Source organism: Triticum dicoccoides, chromosome 7B, assembly GCF_002162155.2.
Source record: "Triticum dicoccoides isolate Atlit2015 ecotype Zavitan chromosome 7B, WEW_v2.0, whole genome shotgun sequence".
Lineage (NCBI taxonomy): Eukaryota > Viridiplantae > Streptophyta > Magnoliopsida > Poales > Poaceae > Triticum > Triticum dicoccoides.
The window spans coordinates 540,019,322-540,042,653 of NC_041393.1; the positions used below are offsets into that span (position 1 = coordinate 540,019,322).

General features: G+C 41.9%; 1 protein-coding gene and 2 pseudogenes across 1 annotated transcript; all 3 read left to right on the top strand.

Annotated features, from left to right (window-relative positions):
* Positions 1 to 5,703: 5,703 nt before the first annotated feature.
* On the top strand, positions 5,704 to 7,165 carry LOC119337144 (GDSL esterase/lipase At5g03600-like). Its single transcript, XM_037609251.1, has 4 exons — positions 5,704 to 6,010; positions 6,131 to 6,411; positions 6,525 to 6,801; positions 6,930 to 7,165. The coding sequence occupies exons 1-4, from the start codon at positions 5,704 to 5,706 to the stop codon at positions 7,163 to 7,165; spliced, it is 1,101 nt and encodes a 366-aa protein (XP_037465148.1).
* Positions 7,166 to 8,293: 1,128 nt separating this feature from the next.
* Positions 8,294 to 10,194, top strand: LOC119339086 (annotated as a pseudogene).
* An 887-nt stretch (positions 10,195 to 11,081) lies between these two features.
* LOC119339087 lies at positions 11,082 to 22,232 on the top strand (annotated as a pseudogene).
* Positions 22,233 to 23,332: the final 1,100 nt, after the last annotated feature.

Below are 23,332 nucleotides of genomic sequence, written 5' to 3' on the forward strand. Positions count from 1 at the left end.
GGCAATATCCACACACACACACATACCCTTACGCGTGACTCTGGAAAGCACCGTCCTGTGCCTCCAGAGGCGACATGGCCTCGTGCCACCAAACCCTGCGTCACCATGCCTCCGGGCAATATCCACACACACACACACACATACCAAGAGCGCATCAACCGTTGCTAGCTCCTACGCACACGTGACTTCACATGCTTCAAACCCGTGCCTACGGAGGCAACATAACAATGCCTTTGTAGTATGCACACATGTGTATACACACACAAACATATATATCGTCAACAAAGCATAACTCTTAACCAGACGTGACTGCACATTCTTCAAACCTGTGAGTTCCGAAACAAAGCAGCTTGCCTTTTGCATGAACTGCTAGGAGGTTTCCACGCACCGGAGGCATCGTGTCACACCGCGATGGACAATGCGCCGCACGAACCAGCACGCCGCACGAACCAGCACACACTTCGACCAACACACACTTCGACCTATGCCCCCCCTTCAAGATGTTTATGAAAATTAAACGAGCCGAAGGCGAGCAGGAGGATCCCTCGCGCCGAAGGCGCTGTGTCACACCGCGACGGACAATGCGCCGCATGAACCAGCACGCCGCACAAACCAGCACACACTTCGACCAACACACACTTCGACCTATGCCCCCCCTTCAAGATGTTTATGAAAATTAAACGAGCCGAAGGCGAGCAGGAGGTTCCCTCGCGTCGAAGGCGCCGTGTCACACCGCGACGGACAATGCGCCGCACGAACCAGCATGCCGCACGAACCAGCACACACTTTGACCAGCACACACTTCGATCTATGCTCCCCCTTCAAGATGTTTATGAAAATTAAACGAGCCGAAGGCGAGCAGGAGGTTCCCTCGCGTTGGAGGCGCCGTGTGACACCACGACGGACAATGTGTCGCACGAACCAGCACGCTTTTCTTCAATTTAGTAAAGTTATACACCCGTGCCTCTCCTATTGCTCACCTGTGCCTATAAAGAAGTCACACGATTGAACAATTCTGAAGACTGCCGTTTTACAATAAAAAGTTGCTTTTTTCGTTACTTGAAAAGTCACATATGATAGTGTTGGTAGTCCCCGCCCGTAACTACCCCATAAATCTGCATTACCCGGAAATATAATGGGAACAGAAAGGGAAACGTGAAAGGGAAACACGGAACCAAGCGCGCGAACTGGTATTTATTTGTGTTTTCGCGCGAAAAAGGAAAACGAAAAAATGTGATAGTATGAGGGTCAAAGTGCAAAACGTACGAAACCACAAACCGAAAAGGAAAAACCGGGAACCAACCACGCCACCTGGTTTTCCCTGACGGAAGCGCTCTGCGCGAGACACTTGTCACGTGCGGGGCGCTCCTGAACCGCTCGTTACAGAGCGCTTGTTAACTAATTGCTCCCGCCTTAAACGCCGCTTACGTGAGCTCTCTATAAGGGCCGGCCACTTATCGTGATCAGGCGTTTAAACGAAACCTGAAAGCACGATTTTGGTTTCGTTTTCTACAAGTGTTTTCAGGTCTCTTTTTTTTTTTTTTTGCTTTTCGGCTGGCTTTCTTCAGGTTTTGGTGAGAATTTTTTATTTTTTCTATGAAGCACAACATATGCTTGCAGGAGAAGCACATTTGTGAAAGTACAGATTTACTTCCGCGAGAAGCACATCACATGCTTCGGTTAGAAACACAGTTGTGCATCTCAAAATGAAAAATCATAGTTATGCTTCTTTAAAAGGAAAAAAGCACGACTGTGCTTTGCTGAAAAAAGGAAAAGCACAATCTATACCTCCACGTTTTGATTCTGCGAGAAGTACAGTCTATGCTTCCTGAAAAAAGGGAAAAATCACAGTCTATGCTTTTAAAAAAAGTAAAAACCGCAAACGTACTTCCAGGCTCCGTTTATCTCTTCTGGGTTTTTTTAATATTCGTTTTTATATGGGAAACGTTGTTAATCAGCCGGCTGATCATAACATGCGCATCCGCCCGGCGCTGCACCGTCGAATCGCTTCGTGGCGATTTCACTCGGGTCGTGCTGAAAGTGTTCACACCGAAGCATGCAGGCCTGTGGTCCACTGGTTGATACTATCAACATTTAGATAAGTACGTGTACGTTTTGACTTACAACCTTCCATGTCATATTGCATTGTTGTCTAACTAGTACTAGTAGCTACTCCCTTCATTTCGTCTGCCACCTCGCTCGCACAACATGTGTCCCATGTGACATATTGCTGGCTTCTGACGATTTTCTTTTGCAATTTCTGCAACATCATTAATGTTGCACAAGTTTCTTCCATAACATTAGCTATGTTGCAAAAAATCGAAGACACAAAAAGAAACTCTACAGCAAAGCATCTGATTCCAAAAAAAATTATTCTACAACAAAATCGTAGTTGTAAAAAAAGTTTGTAAAAAGATAGACATGAAAAAAATAAATTCTGCAACAAAGCCTCTATTGCAAAAAAAATCTGCAACAAAATCTCGGTTGCAAAAAATATATGCAACAAGACTTCTGTTGCAGAAATTTTCTGCAACAATACCTATACTGCAATAATGAAGGGCGCCTATGCGCCAGATCTGATGGCCCGCGAGCCGGCCGTTCTTTTAGAAAGATCAGCCGGCGGACGCGTAGCGGTCCCCTTTTTATATTGCCGTTTTCTCGGTTTTTCTAGTTATCTTTTTTTGTGAAAAAAAAAGTTTATTGAAACCTATTCACATGAGATCTAGTTTTGAAGATCTCGACACGAGAACTCCAACGATGGAAATGGTTCGTTATTTGGACACATGCGTTGAAAAGATAAAATATTTTGAATAAATCAATCTACGAAAAAAGTGTCATCTTGCGACAAGTCACAAGTGGCACACATGGAGTGCATTGCTTGTCTAGACCCAAGAAAGGTGCGGAGTGACTTGTGCAAAGCGTAGCCCCTAACTAATGTCATCGGTTTTTCTATGTGTTTGTTTGGTTGACTTTCTTAGATTTTTTTCTTTTTAAAAATTCATGAACTTTTTTGTACTCGCAAAATTTTCCAATCCCTGAATTTTTTCAAATCTACAAATCCATGAATTTTTTCAAATTTGTTAATGTTTTTCAAATCCATGAAAGCTTTAAAAATTCATGAATTTTTTGAAATTTTTGAGTTTTTTTGTTCATGAAAATTTCCCAACTTCGTGAAACTTTTTAAATTCATGATTTTTTTAATAATTTAGTGAACTTTCTACAAATTGGCAAAAAAATCTGTTTTGTGAATTTGAAAAATCGCATGAATTTGAAATTTTTCATTGATTTGATCATTTGAAAAAGCTTCACAAATTTGGTTGAGAGATTTAATTTTTTTTCAAATTCATTAACGTTTGCAAATTCGCAAACTTTTTGAATTTCGTAAAAAAATCAAACTCATGAATATTTTTTCAAATTTGCCAAGTTTTTCTCAACTTATGATTTTTGTTGTGAATATTTTTGTCAAATTCTTGAACTTTTTTGAATGTGTGAAGTTTTTAAAGTCCATAGCCAATGGTCTGTGGTCAGTGGTCAACTTCAATGGTCAAAGGACAAGTGGCAAAAAGTCAAGCAAACGAAAAAAATACCTAGCTAATGGGTCGCGGCCCACCAGATGCGCGCGCGAGCGCCTGTTTGTTTCGAGGTTGTAGGATCTCTAATTAGGAGGTCTGGAAGGTTATAAATAATTCCACACCCCCGACATGGGCTCTGGTACACTTTTGTATCCATGTGGCGCTATGTCGGCCAGAGAAAGCCACCGTACATCTGAGCAGTAACCAATGCATGACAATGATGCTCCTCCTAGTCGTGGTGCTCCATCTACCATTAGTGAGAGGTTGCAGAGCCAGCATCTCCATATCATATGTAAACTCTAAAGTTATCTAGATTAACAGTGTGGAGTGGAAGGAGGTGCTTTCCACTCCTTCTATCATGGTTGTTGTGTTGTGATGTAGATGGTTGGCAGTGTCTTGGGACATGGATGCTGAGGCGACGGCTTTGGGATAACGATTCACATGGTTGGCTCCCTGGCTAGCACCAAGGTAGCGGTGGTGGCTATGCCTCTTGGTCGCCTAGACGGCGAGGGGTGTAGCGGCAGGTGGCTTAGGCTCGCGTCTGTTGTTGGTAGTGGCGACACCGAGATCCTGATCTGGAGGCTTGTGTGTGTCATGGTTGTCCTGGGTACCTTGTGGTGACACTGATGAGCCGCTGAGCAAAAAATCTGCACTTTGGCACCAACGGTGGCGACATCTGTGTGTGTCGTTTTTCTCTTATGGGTGTTGTTGTAGTTCACTTTGTGCCAGGGTTCCGGTGAAGACACATTTCCATCTCAGACTCGGTAGCGACACGCTTAGCGTTGTTCCCCTTCCTGGAGCATGTTGTGGAATCTGAATGTCCTAAGATTGTGTCGAGGCATAGTTTTCAGGCCTACGTGGGTTATCTTTCGGCAATAATCACAACCGTTTGTATTGATCGATTATCCCGGAATCTACTCTGTAGAAGGGCCTCCTTACTACTTTTTCTTGTTTGAACATGTAGTTTGATTTGTGCTTTATCCATAAAACGGGACCACATGCTGTTTCGGGAGAAGTCCGGGACGCAAGAAGTTACCGTCGCATCCGCTAGGTGACAACGAAGGCTAATGATGTTTTTTTTCCTTAAGATCCAGCAATTGTTGGTGCTAATTTTTTTTTCATGAAAACTTTCGATCTATTCATCAACTGTAAGGTAGTAAAAAATACTAAAGTAAAATTTACATCTAGATTCGTAAACCACCTAGCGACGACTATAAGCACTGGAGCGAGCCGAAGGCGCGCCACCGTCATCGCCCCTCACTCGTCGGAGCCGGACAAACATTGTTGTAGCAGACAGTTGCTAAGTCGTCGTGTTAAGCCCCCGTAGAACCAGCGCACCAGAACAGCAACCGCCGTCGATGAAGAGAAGCATAGACATAGACGAACGAACAGCAACAGCTGACACATAGACATAGACAAACGAAGACCGGATCCAAAAGGATCCACCAAAGACAAACGCCGACCGGATTCCAGGAGATCCGTCGGAGACACAACCCCCACACGCCCTTCAACAACGCTTGAAGCATCGTCGGAATGGGGCTAGATAGAAAGAACTTATTTTATCTTCAAGAAGCCGCCGGCATCTCATCTTTACATAATCGCTGACGGGACAAGGATCGAAGTAAGAGAAAAATAAAAGGCATAGCCAAAGGAAACCTGAAGCATCAACCTGGATCTTCCAGAGGCGTTTCCAAGCATCATTCTCCAAGCATTTAGCGCCTACAAGACGCCAAACATCAACGGATCTTCTAGAGGCTGACAAAATCTCTCTAACAGTCATGATCTGATTGCGAAAGATCGAGCGATTCCGCTCAAGCCAAATCTCCCAGTCCAGCACGAGAGCAGCCTGATCAAGAGGGGCTTGGTACCAACGTGACGCTGTAGTCCATGACGGGAATCCGTGTCCGACTCCGACTGTGCTGTAGACCTGTAGTGTACTCCGTACGTATGCCCGAGTGGGTTTCCGACTCCGACCGAGCGTTGAGCCGCTTCTTCTTTATTCCCCGGATATAAGTTGAAGAGAAGAAGGCAGGACCAGGCCAGGGTCGCAGACAAGCTAGCTTTGTGTTCCTGATTTCGATCGAGCCTTTTCTTTCGCGAGCAGCAGCGACAGAAGAAGCACTTTGTTTCGATGAAGCTTCTTCCGGCCACCCTCGGCCTCGTCTTAGTCCTCCTCCTCGTTCTGAATCCCAATGGTGTCGAGGCCCGGCCTGCGCCTACCGATGGCCATCAGAAAAAGCCGTCGAGCAACACCTTCTTCGTCTTCGGGGATGACTTCGCCGACAACGGGAACCTCCCTCCGACCAACCCTGTTACCGAGATGTCGCGGCAGTGGGCCTACCCCTACGGCTCCGGCTACGTTGACGCCGATGGGTTTCCGCGGCCGAATACTCCGTCCGGCCGCTTCTCAAACTACAAGATCCAATCAGATTTCATCGGTAAGTACTATGTCATATTGTAATATCATATTTAGCTACTTAGGCACCTAGTTCTGAATTAATATGTAATCCCTTCCCTGGCGCATCATAATTAACCCTCGATTTGTAAATTACTTGCAGCAACAATGTTGGGCTTGGAGGAAGCCCCTCCGGCGCATGCTCACACGGCAGAGAAAACCTGCGACCCCTCGGGCATGACCTTTGCTTATGGTGGCTCTGGGGTGTTTGATAGTACGTCAAACGATGTCCCCACCCTCGCCAAGCAGGTGGAGACTTTCAAGAAGATGGTCAAGGACATGACCATCACAAAGAAGCAATTGAGTGGCTCCGTAGCGCTCGTGGCCTTCTCCGGCAATGATTATGCAAGCACCGGCGTCATCGGCCTAACTAACCCCAAGGATGTGAGTAGCTAGCATAGAGTGGAATGCATGCATGCATGCATGCATACACCAATTTGAACAATTAATATGTATGTGTATATCTTATTAACTTAGTTTTTATGTGTGCAATGCAGATCAATGCTTATATTGGGAAGGTGACCAAGGAGATTGTGGCCAATGTGGAGCAGTTGCAGAAGATTGGGGTGAAAAAAGTTCTCGTGAACAACTTGCACCCCATCGGTTGCACGCCATCACAAACTCGAACCAACAACTACACCGCATGCGATATCTTTGGGAATTTGGGCGCATCGATCCATAACAGTAACTTGAAACAAGTGATGGAGGCAAAGAAAAATGTCCACATTATTGATCTATACACCGCGTTCACAAATATTGTGGATCATGTGCCGGGTATGTGTGAACGTGCATACACAAGCGTCTCATTATTTTTGAAATTTGTAATCTAATTAGATGAGAGATCTGATTGTTTGTTCAAATTACTTCATATGAACATTGTTATTTGATGTACATTAATACAGGTAAAGGCTCAGAGCTATCCAAACAGTTCAAGCGCAAGATGTCGCCGTGTTGCGAGAGCTTGAATTCAAAGGGTTACTGTGGAGAACAGGGCGAGTCATCGGAGCTTCTTTACAATGTGTGTGATAAGTCCAACAATTTTTTCTACTGGGACGACATGCACCCGACGCATGCCGGGTGGGAGGCGGTCATGAAGCAGTTGGAAAGGCCTCTGAGAGAGTTTATAGATCAAGACTAGCTTAATTAGGATCTATATAATCTTCATAGAACCATTCATACATGGTGCATATGTACTTCTGATTGTTTCTTCTTCTTTTTTGGATAGTTTCGAGTATTTTAGAGACTAGTGTTTCTGGATTCTCAAAATGTATGTTATATATTCACTTTCACGATATATGTACATCTTGTTATGTGGAGATTGTCTTAGAAGTAGTAATATCTTTCATCTGGCACGTACGTAGTAATGTCTTTCATCGGGCACGTACGTGTTCAACAAAGATGTGTTTTAGCTTTTCACAAATTCTGCTGGAAAACAAAACAATACTTGGAACTTCAACCCGATTGGCCTCGTTGGATTTCCTCAAAAAAATAGTGAGCATATATGTTCACCTTGACGGCGCCGGAGGAACTAGTCTCCTGTCTCCTCTGACCAAAGTCGTTGTGGGAGACCGGCGGGGTACCTTCCGTTGCAAAGCCAAGACTTGGGTAGCGAAGACGTACGACGCAAAGGAGAATGCACGGCCGGTAGAGTCTCCCCGGCCAACTCACTGAATCCACCTCAGTTTTGACACACGTTGACTGCTATGTATATTTCCTCATGAATGTGGAGGTGGAATTTCATACCGAGGGGTGCGGGATTAATGGAGATAGATTCAAATTGGACAAACTTCAGAGTTTCACTCACACTTACTTATCCATCTCCGCCGTTAATGGTGTTTATTTCTATCTCCTGCATTATTGAGTACAACTGTACAAGGGAATATTCACATCCATCATAAAATGTTTTCTTTGCGGCAAAATCCATCATATATAAAATGTTAATGTGTCGATTCATGAATTGTTCCATTTCGTTGCTGAGAATGATTTTTGTGAAACTAAAGCTTGCAACATAAGATTCACCATTCCTAAAGTAAAAAAAAAAACTAGTATTACAGTTATGAGTTCATGAAAGAGGAGAAACACGACACATGGCTGTTATATCATCACTAAACACTTTATACTACTCCCTTCATTTCACAATGTAGTGCCTATAGATTTTTGTAAAAGTCAAACTTTGCCAACTTTGACCAAGTGTATAGAGAAACTGTCTACATCTACAATACCAAACATGTACATTCTGAAAATATAACTCATGATGTATCCAATGATGGCATTTGGTATTCTAGATGTACCTACTTTTCTCTATAAACATGATCAAAGTTTGTAATGTTTGACTTTTGTAAAAAATCTATAGGCACTACATTATAAAACAGAGGGAGTACTATAATGTATCAGTTTGAATTCAGGCATTCAAATGCATATCCGGCCGTTCATTGGGGTCCATCCGACGGCCAAAAGTGGTTGGAATCGCAGCTACAGTAGCGTTGAGTGTTATCTGGATCGTTCCAGAGGCAGCCATGAAGTAGCATAGAGTCAAAATTATCTGGGTCGTTCTAGAACCAACACATTGCATGTTTGCAGCTGGTTGGAGCTAACTGAGTTTTCAGAGACCAGATTCCACACTCCTCGCATCCTGCGGGAGCAGCACAAATTATTTCAACAAAGTAGACTCGGGCAGCGGTACATGTGGCTGATAGGTAGGTTGCTTCAGTACTACTAAGTCTGACCAGCGGTAAAAATAAGACGAAGAAATATACAAAAGTAAACAGATTGAACCAGTGCAGTTTTGGATCAAAGTTGTAGCAAATGTTACATTAAAACATAACAATTGGTCCTTCAAAAATAAAACATAGCAATAGGTACTAAATTTAATGTATACTACACATTCTTTGCATGTGATAGTTATTGAGTATATGAACATGAGAAGCTTTCTTATTTATATTATAGGAATTTTGTTTCTGCTTCCGTACGCACACAATTTTCATTTGTCAGGAATCATTTTTTTAGATTTCTCAAAGCATTCCATGTAGTGTTTTCTTCGGCCCAAGTCAACCCACAATGTTAAGACGCGCATTGCGCGTGCATACATACTAGTATCTAACAAGGAGGAAGATGGTCAAGGACGGGACCATTACAGAGAAACAATTGAGTCGTTATGTGGCGCTCCTGTCCTTCTCCAATAATGACTATGCAAGCACCAACATCATTGGACTAAGTAGCCCTAACGATGTGAGTAGCTGAGCCGGCATAGTAGCAGAATGCATGCATGTAACAATTTGAGCAATTAATATGTGTGTGTGTATATCTTACTAACTTAGTTTTCATGTATGCTTCGCAGAACAATGCTTATATTGGGAAGGTGACCAATAAGACTGCAACCAATGTGGAGCAATTGCAGAAGATTGGGGTGAGAAAGGTTCTTGTGAACAACTTACACCCTGTCGGTTGCACGTCATCACAAACTCGAACGAACAACTACACGGCGTGCAATATCTTTGGGAACTTGGGTGCATCCATCCATAATAGTAAGTTGAAACAAGTGACTGAGTCAAAGAAAAATGTCCATATGTATCGACCTATACACTCCCTTCACTAATATTGTGGATCATGGACCAGGTATGTGTGAACATGCATACACAAGAGTCGTATTATTTTAAAACTTGTAATCTAATTAGATGAGATTTGATGGTGTGTTTAATTTACTTCATATGTACTACCTCCGTCTAGGTGAATAAGTCATTCGCGTAGTTTTAGGTCATCGATTTGAGCAATTAAATATATGTTATATGTCATGAAAAGTATATCACTAGATTTCTACACGGATGTAGTTTCTAAATATATATATTTTGTTACATATAATACATATTTAGATAGTTAAATCGTCGACCTAGAACTGCGCGAATGACTTATTCACCGAGACGGAGGTAGTACATTAATACAGGTAAGGGCCTAGAGCTATCCAAGCAATTTAAGCGCAAGTTGTCCCCGTGCTGCGAGAGCTTGGATGCAAACGGCAAGGCGAGTCATCATCAGAGCTTTTTTACACTGTGTGCGACAAGTCAACTATTTTTTTCTACTGGGACGACATTGCACCCGACGCATGCAGGGTGGGAGGCAGTGATGAAGCAGCCCGAAAAGCCTTTGAAAGAGTTTATAGATCAAGACTAGCTTAGGCTCCATATGATCCAGACTAGCAATTCATAGAGCCATTTATACATGGTGCCTATATACCTTATGATTGTTTCTTTTTTTTCTTTGGATGGTTTCAAGTACTTCAGAAGCTATATCATTTGTGGATCCTCAAAATGTATGTTGTATATTCATTTCCGAGATATATTTAAAAAATAAAATACAAAGAGTATGCACTTGATTTCATAAAATTTGTTGTTGGCCACGTACATTTTAAGTGCATGTTTGCGATTTCTCTGTAATAGAGATAAAATGGCCCGAAATGCCTCATCCTATGATTGGTGCTCCTGGCCCCGAAGCGGCTCGGTGGCGGACACTAGCCGGGATCACTACTGCCGCTCCGGCGGCCGATCTACACCAGAGATACCAAGGGGAGAGTGAAACAGAGAGAGACGGCTAAGAGAGAGAGAGAGAGAGAGGTCAAGGCAGATATGTCAAGGCAAACAGTGGTGTATGGAGCTGCACAGCCCGAACTTAAACCGGAGTTTCTGGCGGATCTTGTTCGAATTTGTGGGTCCGAACAACTTCCAATGTTGGTCGGGGGTGATTTCAATATCATTCGGAGGAGAGAGGAGAAGAATAATGATAACTTTGATGGGAGATGGTCCTTTATGTTCAATACTATTATTGAGAGTTTGGACCTGAGGGAGATAGAACTTTCTGGTAGAAAGTTTACTTGGGCTAATGCGTTGCCAAACCCGACATATGAAAAGCTTGATCGAGTTCTCGCCAGCGTGGAGTGGGAACAGAAGTTCCCTCTTGTGACGGTACAAGCTTTAACGCGGGGAATATCCGATCACACACCACTGTTTGTGGACTCAGGGGAGTCCAACTATGTGGGAAACAAAAACACCTTCTCTTTCGAGATGGCCTGGTTCGAACATGATGGGTTCTTAGACCTCGTTGCCAGGGAATGGGCTAAGGGTGTCGGAGGTACGACGGCGGTCGAGCGTTGGCAGAATATAATTAGACATTTAAGAAGTTCCTTACGGGGGTGGGCTAAGCACCTAAGTGGGATGTATAAGATTGAGAAGGATAGACTCCTTTCTCTTATACAGGCCCTAGATACTAAAGCCGAATCTACGATTTTGCTGCCTGCTGAGCTCCAGGTTAAACATGAGGCTGAGAAGAGGTTGAAAGAACTTCTCCGTGAGGAAGAGTTGAAGTGGGCGTTGTGCGCTAAGGTCCGCAAAGTGGTTCAAGGGGACGCTAATACTCAATTCTTTCACCTCATTGCTAATGGCAAGCACCGTAAGAAACGAATCTTCCAACTTGAGCAAGATGAGGGTACTATTGTTGGGCAGGATAATCTAAAAACTTACATCACCGAGTATTATAGGCAGTTATTTGGACCACCAGAGGTTAATTGTGTAACCTTGGATGAGTCTCGGACTGAGGATGTTCCTCAACTATCGGCTGACGAAAATGATATCTTGCTAGCCCCATTTACGGAGAAGGAAATGTTTGATGCTATTGCACAAATGGACAATAATAAGGCTCCCGGTCCGGATGGGTTTCCGGCGGAGTTTTATAAAAGGTGCTGGCAGATTATTAAGGGGGATCTGTTACCTATGTTTCACGATCTTTTCTCTGGACAGCTTCAATTATTTCAGTTGAATTTTGGAACTATCACATTGCTCCCTAAGAAAACGGAGGCTGTGCGAATTGAGCAATTCAGGCCAATTTGCCTTCTCAATGTTAGTTTCAAAATCTTTACCAAGGTCGGGACGAACAGGCTCTCACAGATTGCGCTTTCTGTGGTGCAACAATCCCAAACTGCTTTCATGCCGGACAGAAACATCCTCGAAGGGGTGGTTGTCCTTCATGAAACGCTCCATGAAATTCACTCTAAAAAATTAGATGGGATAATTTTTAAGGTGAATTTTGAGAAGGCGTATGATAAGGTCAAGTGGCCGTTCCTTCAACAGGCATTGCGTATGAAAGGTTTTGATGAGGCTTGGCGCCATCATGTAGAATCCTTTACGCAAAAAGGGAGTGTGGGTATTAAAGTCAATGATGATATAGGTCATTACTTCCAGACTCATAAGGGCCTCAGGAAAGGAGATCCAATGTCCCCCGTCTTGTTTAACATCGTGGTGGATATGTTAGCAATTTTGATCGGAAGGGCTAAGGACCATAGTCAAGTGGGTGGGTTGGTACCTCATCTGGTTGATGGAGGTGTATCCATCCTTCAATACGCTGATGATACAATCATCTTCATGGAGCATGATTTGGCAAAGGCGAGAAATATGAAGTTGTTGTTATGCCTCTTTGAACAATTATCGGGGTTAAAGATTAATTTTCATAAGAGCGAATTGTTCTGCTTTGGTAGGGCCAAAGACGAACATGACTCCTATAGGCAATTGTTTGGGTGCGAGTTGGGAAGTTTGCCCTTCTCCTACCTTGGCATTCCGATTCATCATCGTAGGCTAACAAACAGAGAGTGGAAGTGTATCGAGGATCGATTTGAAAAGAAACTGAGCTGCTGGAAAGGTAAGCTCATGTCATATGGAGGCCGGTTAATCTTGATAAACTCGGTGCTCACGAGTATGCCTATGTTCCTCTTATCGTTCTTTGAGGTTCCAGTGGGAGTGAGGAAAAGACTGGACTTCTATCGATCACGCTTCTTTTGGCAGGGTGATGAGCTTAAAAGAAAATACCGGCTTGCTAAGTGGGATATTATCTGTCGACCCAAAGACCAAGGCGGCCTTGGCATTGAGAATCTTGAAGTTAAGAACAGATGCCTTCTTAGTAAGTGGTTGTGGAAGCTCGCTAGCGGTTCGGAAGCTATGTGGGCGCAAATCATTCGCAGCAAGTACCTCCAGACTAGGACGTTGTCCCAGGTAACAGTTAGGCCGATGGACTCGCCTTTCTGGAAAGGGCTCATGAAAGTCAAACAATTAATGTTCAATAGGACAAAAGTTGTCATTGGCAATGGGGCCACTACACGTTTCTGGGAGGACGCTTGGCTGGGCGACTCACCCCTGGCCATTCAATATCCGTCTTTATATCGTATTGCTCAACGACGTGAGGTGTTCGTGGCAACGGTATTTCAATCTATCCCCCTTAATATTCAGTTTAGACGGTCTTTAGCGGGCAATCGTTGGGAGGTTTGGCTCCAGTTAGTTAGGAGACTAATGGAGGTTCAACTTTCTGACCAACCGGATAAATTACGCTGGAAGTTGACTACGTCTGGAGTATTTACAGTGAGGTCAATGTACATTGATGTTATTAATACAAGCTCCATTCCAACTTCCAAGAGTGTCTGGGATGTCAAAGTTCCTTTGAAAATAAAAGTGTTTATGTGGTTTGTTCATAAACAAGTTATTCTAACAAAGGACAACTTAATAAAGCGTAATTGGACAGGACCTGCTAGGTGTAGTTTCTGTGATCGAGATGAGACAATTAAACATCTCTTTTTTGATTGCCCGCTGGCCAAGGTTCTTTGGCAGACGGTCCACATTGCTTTTAATATTACTCCACCGAATACTGTTAATGCTTTATTTGGGAATTGGCTATATGGGATTGACTCTACAATAGCAAGACGTATTCGGGTTGGAGTATGTGCTTTAATGTGGACCATCTGGCTGTGCAGAAATGATTTGGTTTTCAACAGAACATCACGAATTCATTTTTTGCAGGTTATCTTCCGAGCTACGGCGTTGATCCGTTCATGGTCATTACTCACTCCAATGGAGGCCAGGGAGCATTTGGTTACTGGGTCTATCCGGTGGGAGATGGTTGCTCGGGATATCTTCAACCGGTTTGGATGGCGGTCATGTAATAGGATAGGCAATTAGTTTTCCTATCTCTTTAGCCAGCCGGTTGTGGCTCTTTTATTGGCTAGTTAGTGTTTCTAGCCTTCTGTGCTCTGTGTGGGCTGCTTTTTATTGTTTTCAGTTTGAGAATATGGAACTTTGTACGCACATTTTGTTGCTTAGTTAATAAGATGGCTGTATGCATCACTCTTGATGCAGAGGCCGGGGAGTCCCCCCTTTTCCAAAAAAAAAGGCAGATATGTTCCACAGAACCAATGTGGAGGAACCGCTAGGGCTTGGAGACATCAGGTAACGGATGAAAGGGACGATCCGCTCATGGGCAGCCGGGGTGAGGAAAGGAGTCGGGAATCAACAGGAATCATGAGAGGAAAAGAATCTACAGGTCGCTCAGGTGGCGGATCAAATGAGAGCAAAGCTGCAGCTACAGAGAAGATCTTTTAGACATGTTTCAGTTTTCAAAATACATTATAACATAATTTTAATATATGTTTTGTTTTTTATGTTTATTCAAAACATTTTAAATATGAGTTAAACTTTTTTAATGTCACAAACAATTTGTTAATGTTATCAACAATTTTTAATTGAAGTTAATAGTTGTTTTACACTGCATTAACTTTTTTCAATTTCGATCTTTTTTTAAAATGATAGCTTTAAATTCTGTTATTTTTGTATTTAGAATATTTTTCAAAAATATAAACAAATATAAATAAATAAACGAACGAACAAACGAATGGAAATTGAAAGAAACAGTAGACTCGCTACTAGGCCGGCCCACTATATGTGTCCTTTACGCGACGCTGCCTTCCACCTTGCATTAAGCCAGGTATAGGCACACCCTCCCACCCCTCATCCACGCTGACATGTTTTCTTTGAAATGGCATGCATTCGCACAGAAAATCACAACAAAATTGTGCCTTTTGATCGAGTATGGCCCATGCCACATATATGTGTTAGCAAGCAGACCTATCTTACCTGACGGAGTGACATTCAAGTCTTCACAAGTGTGATTTTATGTTCTTGAACCCTGTTTTTCTAAAAAGAGGCAGGTGGGTGTGGGTATACGCATTTTTTTTTGTTAGCTAAGTGTGCGATGAGTGTTAATCAAGTCATTTAAGAGCCGCCTTATCACCGTTTATCACGCGAGGGCATATGCCATAAAATCATGTGATCATTCAATTTCCATGCTTTGTCTACCCTTCTTAAAGGACAAGAAAAAGATGAATCGAAAACTTCATACAATGAGTAGCTCAATGTCAATTACATGAGGAACAGTAGAAATCTCATGACCATGATGTCCAACTTATAAATACTCCCGTTCAGATCTAGCTTGTTCAAAGACTTGGTCTCAAATGTCAAATCAACCAACCAAGAACTCTGGAATATTGGAGAAAAACAATAGATGAGGAGCTATCCGAGCAATTCAAGTACTAATCCCATACATTGTACTACAGTAATCTCATCTGAATTCAGTCAAATTTCTCGTACTTATTGATTTATTTGCACTTGTAGCCGCGGTGTTGGGGTTGGAGGAAGCCCCTCCTATGCATGCCCGCGCGATGGAGAAGACCTGTGATCCGTCCGGCATGACCTTTTTGCTTATGGTGGCGCTGGCGTGTTGGATACTACGAGGCACGATGTCCCCACCTTTGCCAAGCAGGTTGAGACTTTTAGAAAGATGGTCAAGGACGGGACCATTACAGAGAAACGATTGAGCCGCTATGTAACGCTCCTATCCTTCTCCAATAATCACTGTGCAAGCACCGACGTCATTGACTAAGTAGCCCTAACGATGTGAGTAGCTGAGCCGGCATAGTAGAAGAATGCATGCATGTAACATTTTGAGCAATTAATATGTGTGTGTTGTTAAATCGTGATCCAAATTATACCGTGTTAGACTAGACATAGTACAACCGGTGTGGGCTTTTGTGTTGACGTCGACGCGTACGAGTACAACTCGTTTACTTGTCCTCCAAGGACTCTCCTGTATTACCCTTTTATATACCCCATGTAGTCGCACCTAAAGACGGCCGGTCGTCTCGTGCATGTAATACTCCTCCTCATAGTGATGCGTCTTCGTGCGTTCGTGGTTTTCTCCCGCAAGGGTTTCCACGTAAATATCCGAGTATCTCGTGTCTCATTTTATTCTCGTTATTATCTAACAAGTGGTATACATAGCAAGGTTTACAGATACGAGATTTTTGAGACGAGAGAGGGTTCCCGTGTGCGCCGGCGCACACGTCTAGCGATTCGTTGATCCGAGTGCAGATCGATTTCTTCTGCTGCCGAGACCGAGCCTATTTCGCTGATTGGACTCTTCAAATCGCGAGGTGATTTGCCGCAGCTGCTCAACGCCTCCACGTACAGGCTCCAAGTACCGAGGCTCGATCCATCGAGTCGGCGTGTTCTACTCCAGGTGAAGACAAGATCCATCGGTGGTACTGCATGTACTGCTTCACAGGTTACAAGGCCGATTTATTTTTTGGAGTAGACTACCCACAGTGGGAGTAACATAGATAGTAACATCACACATATCTAGATAAAGTAGATGACGTGGCAAATAATAAATGAAGAAAGAGAGAAAAGTAGTAACATAGCTAGTTACTAGTAGTATGAGTAACATCACACATATCAAGGCAAGATATGTCTATAGGCTAATAAATGAAGTGTTAATGTTACCACACATATGTTACTCCCTAATATAGAGGTAGTAACATAGACTAGTAGCATAGGCATGTTACTAGTCTATGTTACTACCCATTGTGGCTAGTCATACTATTCATCTGAAGCTACGTACCTGATCGGCTAGTACTCTATACTAGTTTGCTCTTTCACCGCTAATTGCTATATCCACCCAAAGACATACCAGGTGCTATTTACCCTATTCCGTTTGATCCGCATATTAATTCTGTCAAGAATTTTTCTATCGGCTTGTACTACTTTGTGTACACAGATTTATTTACTCATGGCCTCCATGAAGTACGATTTTCCGCTGCTGGACCATGACACAAGGTTTACCCTATGGCAAGTCAAGATGCGGACGTTGTTGGCACAGTCAGATTATGATGAAGCACTAGATAGTTTTGGAAAGAATAGAATTCAGGACTGGACTGATGAGGGGAAAAGAATTGATTGTAAGGCTTTGTCAAAAATTCAACTCCATTTGCATAATAATATTTTGCAGGAAGTTTTGAGCGAGAAAACTGTCGCCACTCTATGGTTAAAGCTGGAAGGGATTTGCATGACTAAAGATCTCACCGGCAAGATGCATTTGAAGCAAAAAATTATTCCTTCATAGGTTACCCGAGGGAGGTAATGTTTTGAATCATATTTCTGAATTTAAAGAGATCGTATCCGATCTAGCTGCAATGGAGGTTAAGTATGAAGAGGAAGATATTGCCTTAATGTTACTTTGTTCACTGCCAAGTTCTTATACCGATTTTAGAGACACCATATTATACAGTCGTGATACTCTCACACTTAATGGAGTTTATGAAGCTTTGAACTCTAAGGAGAAGATGAAATTAATGGTGCCTCATGATGGTTCAAGTTCATCCCAAGTCGAGGGATTATCTGTTCGTGGCAGGAGAAAGGATAAGAACTCACATAATGGAAACAGAGGCAAAAGTAAGAATGGCTACAGGGGCCGGTCGCAATCCAAAGACAAGAAGTATTGCAGATATTGCAAGAGAGAGGGGCATGACATCTCAAAGTGTTTCAAGTTGCAGAATAAAGAAAAGAGGAAAGGTAACAAACAAGGTGAAAATTCTGCTAACGTTGCTCGTGATGATAGTTCTGATGATGCTCTTGTCGTTTTTGCTGGATGTGCTGAGACCAATGATGAGTGGGCACTTGACACCGCATGCACTTTTCATATGTGTCCACATAGAGATTAGTTTAATACTTTTGATTCCACTACTGTTGTCGGTTCCGTTTTGGGTTTTGATAATTCACCACGCAAGATTGAAGGCGTAGGTTCTATTCGAATCAAGATGTTTGATGGCATAATCAGAACTTTGATAGATGTTCGGTATATTCCGAAGATGAAGAGAAATCTTATCTCTGTTAGTGCCCATGATGCAAAGGGGTACAAGTATTTAGGTGGAGATAGTGTTTTGAAGGTCACCAAAGGCTCCCTTGTTATGATGAAAGGTGACTTAAGTTCAACCAATGGTCTTTATTACCTTCAAGGTTCTACCGTTTCAGGTAACGCTACTCCAACTATTTCAAAGAATTCTGATTGTGATGCTGCTAACCTTTGGCATATGCGTCTTGGACATATGAGTGAACTTGGTTTGGCAGAGCTAAATAAGAGAGGTCTTCTTGATGGATATGAACCTGGTAAATTGAAATTTTGTGAGCATTGTATCTTCGGCAAGCACAAGAGGGTGAAGTTCAACACTTTGACTCATACAACCGAAGGTATTCTTGATTATGTCCATTCTGATTTATGGGGACCATCTCGCAAGAAGTCACTAGGTGGTGCTAGTTACATGCTGACTATTATTGATGATTATTCGAGAAAAGTTTGGCCTTATTTCTTGAAGCATAAATATGAAGCATTCTCAGTTTTTAAGGAGTGAAAGATTATGATTGAAAGGAAGACTTAAAAGAAGGTAAAAATACTTTGCACTAATAATGGTATGGAATTCTGTTCTAAGCAATTTAAGAATTATTGTAAGTCTGAAGGCATTGTCAGACATTACACCGTTCCTTATACTCCTCAACAAAATGGTGTTGCTGAGCGTATGAACAGGACCATTATTTCCAGAGCCTGTTTACATGTTGTCCAATACAGGTTTGCATAGGCGTTTTTGGGCCAAGGCCGCTTCCACTACTTGTTATCTCATTAACCGTTCACCGTCTATTGCTCTTAATAAGAAAACTCCAATTGAGGTATGGCCTGGTTCACCTGCTGATTATTCACAATTGAGAGTTTTTGGTTGCACTGCTTATGCTCATGTTGATAATGGAAAATTGGAGCCTAGGGTTGTTAAGTGCATCTTTCTTGGTTATAAGTATGGTGTTAAAAGTTTTAAATTTTGGAATCCTGAAACCCAAAAGGTTGTTATTGGCAGAAATGTTATCTTTAATGAATCTGCTATGTTACATGATGTTTCATCTACTAATGTTCCCGTTGAGAGTGAACAGCAGCCTATTGTTCAGGAGCCTACTGTTCAGATGGAGCATGTTATTGATTCAGGTGATACATCTGGTAATGAAATTGTTGATGCACATGATGACCCCGTCGTTAATGATGATAATGTCACTCCCACTCCAAATCAGCCTATTGTTCCGCCTAGTTGGAATCTCGCACGTGACAGAGTTAGACGGGGCATTAATAAACCTGACAGGTTAATTGAAGAGTGCAATATTGTTTCTTTTGCTTTATCTGTTGCAGAAGAAATTGAAGGTAATGCTGAGCGTTCTTCATATTCCGAGGCTATTATTTCTGGTGATAGTAATAAGTGGATGACTGCTATTGCTATGCAAGATGAGATGGAATCACTTGAAAAGAATGTCACTTGGGATTTAGTAAGATTACCTAGAGAGAAGAAACCTATTCGTTGCAAGTGGGTTTTCAAGAGGAAAGAAGGTGTTTCTCCTAATGATGAGACAAGATATAAAGCAAGGTTAGTTACTAAAGGTTACAGTCAGATTCCAGGTATTGACTATAACAAAGTCTTTTCTCCTATTGTGAAGCATAGCTTTGTTCGCACTTTACTCAGCATTGTTGCTATGCATGATCTTGAGCTTGAACAATTGGATTTTAAAACCGCATTTTTACATGGAGAATTAGAAGAGGATACTTATATGGAACAACCTGAAGATTTTGTTATTCCTGAAAAAGAAAAGCTTGTCTGTAAGTTAAAGAAATCTCTGTATGGATTGAAGCAATCCCCTAGACAGTGGTACACGAGATTTGACACCTTTATACTCTCTCAAGGTTTCAAAAGGTCTAATTATGATAGTTATGTTTATTTGAAAACTGGCAATGGTTCAACTATTTATTTGCTCCTTTATGTTGATGATATGCTAATTGCTGCAAAGAGTATGTCAGATATTAATGAACTAAAGAAGCAATTGTGTAATGAATTTGAGATGAAGGATTTGCGTGCAGCAAAGAAAATACTTGGCATGGAAATATCCAGAGATAGACCATCTGGAAAAGTATATCTAAGTCAGAAGGGATATATTGATAAAAAATTCGTCGTTTTAATATGCATAATGCCAAGACGGTGAGTACTCCATTAGCTGCACACTTCAAATTATCATCAGCTTTATGTCCTAAGTCAGATGCAGATATTGAGTACATGTCTAGAGTTTCCTATTCGAGTGCAGTTGGTTCACTTATGTATGCCATGGTTTGTTCTCGTCCAGATTTATCTTATGCATTGAGTGTTGTCAGTAGATACATGGCTAATCCTGGAAAAGAGCATTGGAAAACAGTTCAGCGGATTTTTAGATACATGCGTGGTACTTCTAATGCTTATTTACAGTTTGGGAAACTGGAGATGGACTTGTTGGTTTTGTTGATTCTGATTTTGTTGGTGATTTGGATAAGAGAAGATCACTCACACATTATGTTTTCACCATTTGTGGTTGTGCTGTGAGTTGGAGAGCAACTTTGTAGTCTATTGTGGCTTGCTCCACTACTAATGCCAAGTATATGGCTATTTCCGAGGCACACAAAGAAGCTATCTGGTTGAGAGGTTTGTACACTGAGCTTTGTGGAGATTCATCTTGCCCTACCATATTTTCTAATAGTCAAAGTGCCATATATCTTACAAAGAATCCAATGTATCATGAGAGGACAAAGCACATTGATGTTAGATTTCATTATATTCGAGATGTTGTTGCTGAAGGAAATTTGAAGGTATGAAAGATAAGTACTCATGATAATCCTGCTGATATAATGACAAAGTCAGTTCCGACCAATAAGTTTGAGCTTTGCTCAGGCTTAGTTGGTATTTCTCACTAGTCCTATGGACTTTGACGCACAAGGTGTTTATGCTGATTTGGATGGAGTTATTTACTTTCATCGACTACTCGAGGGAATTTGGATCAAGGTGGAGATAGTTAAATTGTGATCCAAATTATACCGTGTTGGACTAGACGTAGTACAACCGGTGTGGGAGTTTGCGTTGACGTTGACGCGTACGAGTACAACTTGTTTACTTGTCCTCTAAGGACTCTCATGTATTGCCCTCTTATATACCTCATGTAGTCGCACCCAAGGTTGTCAGAATCGCGATTCTGTTGTACGATTCTACGACTTTACGATCCAAATTAAACCCTTTGATTCTACGATTTTGGTTCATAGAATCTATGTTTCTACGATCCTAATAGTGAAGATTCTATGATTTGCGATTCTACCATCGGAGCTCCGATCCGATTCAAGATCATGATTCTGACAACCTTGGTCGCACCTAAAGACATCTAGTCGTCTCGTGCTTGTAATACTCCTCGTCATAGTGAATGCGCTTTCGTGCGTCCGTGGTTTTCTCCCCCAAGGGTTTTCACGTAAAAATCTGTGTCTCTCGTGTCTCATTTTATTCTCATTATTATCTAACATGTGTATATCTTACTAACTTAGTTTTCATGTATGCTTCGCATGACAATGCTTATATTGGGAAGGTGACCAATGAGACTGCAACCAATGTGGAGCAGTTGCAGAAGATTGGGGTGAGAAAGGTTCTTGTGAACAACTTACACCGTGTCGGTTGCACGTCATCACAAACGCAAACGAACAACTACACGGCGTGAGATATCTTTGGATACTTGGGTGCATCCATCCATAATAGTAAGTTGAAACAATTGACCGAGTCAAAGAAAAATGTCCATATTGTCTATACACTCCCTTCACTAATATTGTGGATCATGGACCAGGTATGTGTGAACATGCATACACAAGTGTCGTATTATTTTAAAATTTGTAATCTAATTAGATGAGATTTGATGGTGTGTTTAATTTACTTCATATGAACATTTTTATTTGATTTACATTAATATAGGTAAGGGCTTAGAGCTATCCAAGCAATTTAAGCGCAAGTTGTCCCCGTGTTGCGACAGCTTGGATGCAAACAGCAAGGCGAGTCATCATCGAAGCTTTTTTACACTGTGTGCGACAAGTCAACTAATTTTTTCTACTGGGACGACAAGCACCCGACGCATGCAGGGTGGGAGGCAATGATGAAGCAGCTCGAAAAGCCTTTGAAAGAGTTTATAGATCAAGACTAGCTTAGGCTCCATATGATCCAGACTAGCAATTCATAGAGCCATTTATACATGGTGCCTATATACCTTATGATTGTTTCTTTTTTTCTTTGGATGGTTTCAAGTACTTCAGAAGCTATATCATTTGTGGATCCTCAAAATGTATGTTGTATATTCATTTCCGAGATATATTTAAAAAAGAAAATATAGAGCATATGCACTTGATTTCATAAAAAAAATTTGCTGGCCGCGTACATTTTAAGTGCATGTTTGACATTTCTCTGTAATAGAGATAAAATGGCCCGAAACGCCTCATCCCATGATTGGTGCTCCTGGCCCCGAAGCGACTCGGTGGCGGACACCAGCCAGGATCACACCAGAGATACCAAGGGGAGAGTGAGAACGAGAGAGACAACTGAGAGAGAGAGAGAGAGAGAGAGAGAGAGAGAGAGAGAGAGAGAGAGAGAGAGAGAGAGAGAGAGAGAGAGAGAGAGAGGTCAAGACAGGTATGTTCCAGAGAACCAATGTGGAGGATCCACTAGGGCTTGGAGACATCAGGTAACGGATGAAAGGGACGATCCGCTCGTGGGCAGTCGGGGTGAGGAAAGCAGTCGGGAATCAGCAGGAATCATGAGAGGAAAAGAATCTATGGGTCGCTCAGGTGGCGGATCAAATCAGAGAAAAGCTGCAACTACAGAGAAGATCTTTTAGACATGTTTCAGTTTTCAAAATACATTATGACATAATTTTAATATATGTGTTGTTTTTTATATTTATTCAAAACATTTTTAATACGAGTTGAACTTTTTTAATGTCAGAAACAATTTTGTTAATGTTATCAATATTTTTTAATTGAAGTTAACAGTTGTTTTACACTGCATTAACATTTTTTCAATTTTGATATTTTTTTTAAAATGATAGCTTTAAATTCTGGAATTTTTGTATTTAGAATATTTTTCAAAAATATAAAAATATATAAATAAATAAAGAATGAATCAATGGAAATTGAAAGAAATAGTAGACTCGCTACTAGGCCGGCCCACTATATGTGTCCTTTACGCGACGCTGCCTTCCACCTTGCATTAAGCCAGGTATAGGCACACCCTCCCACCCCTCATCCACGT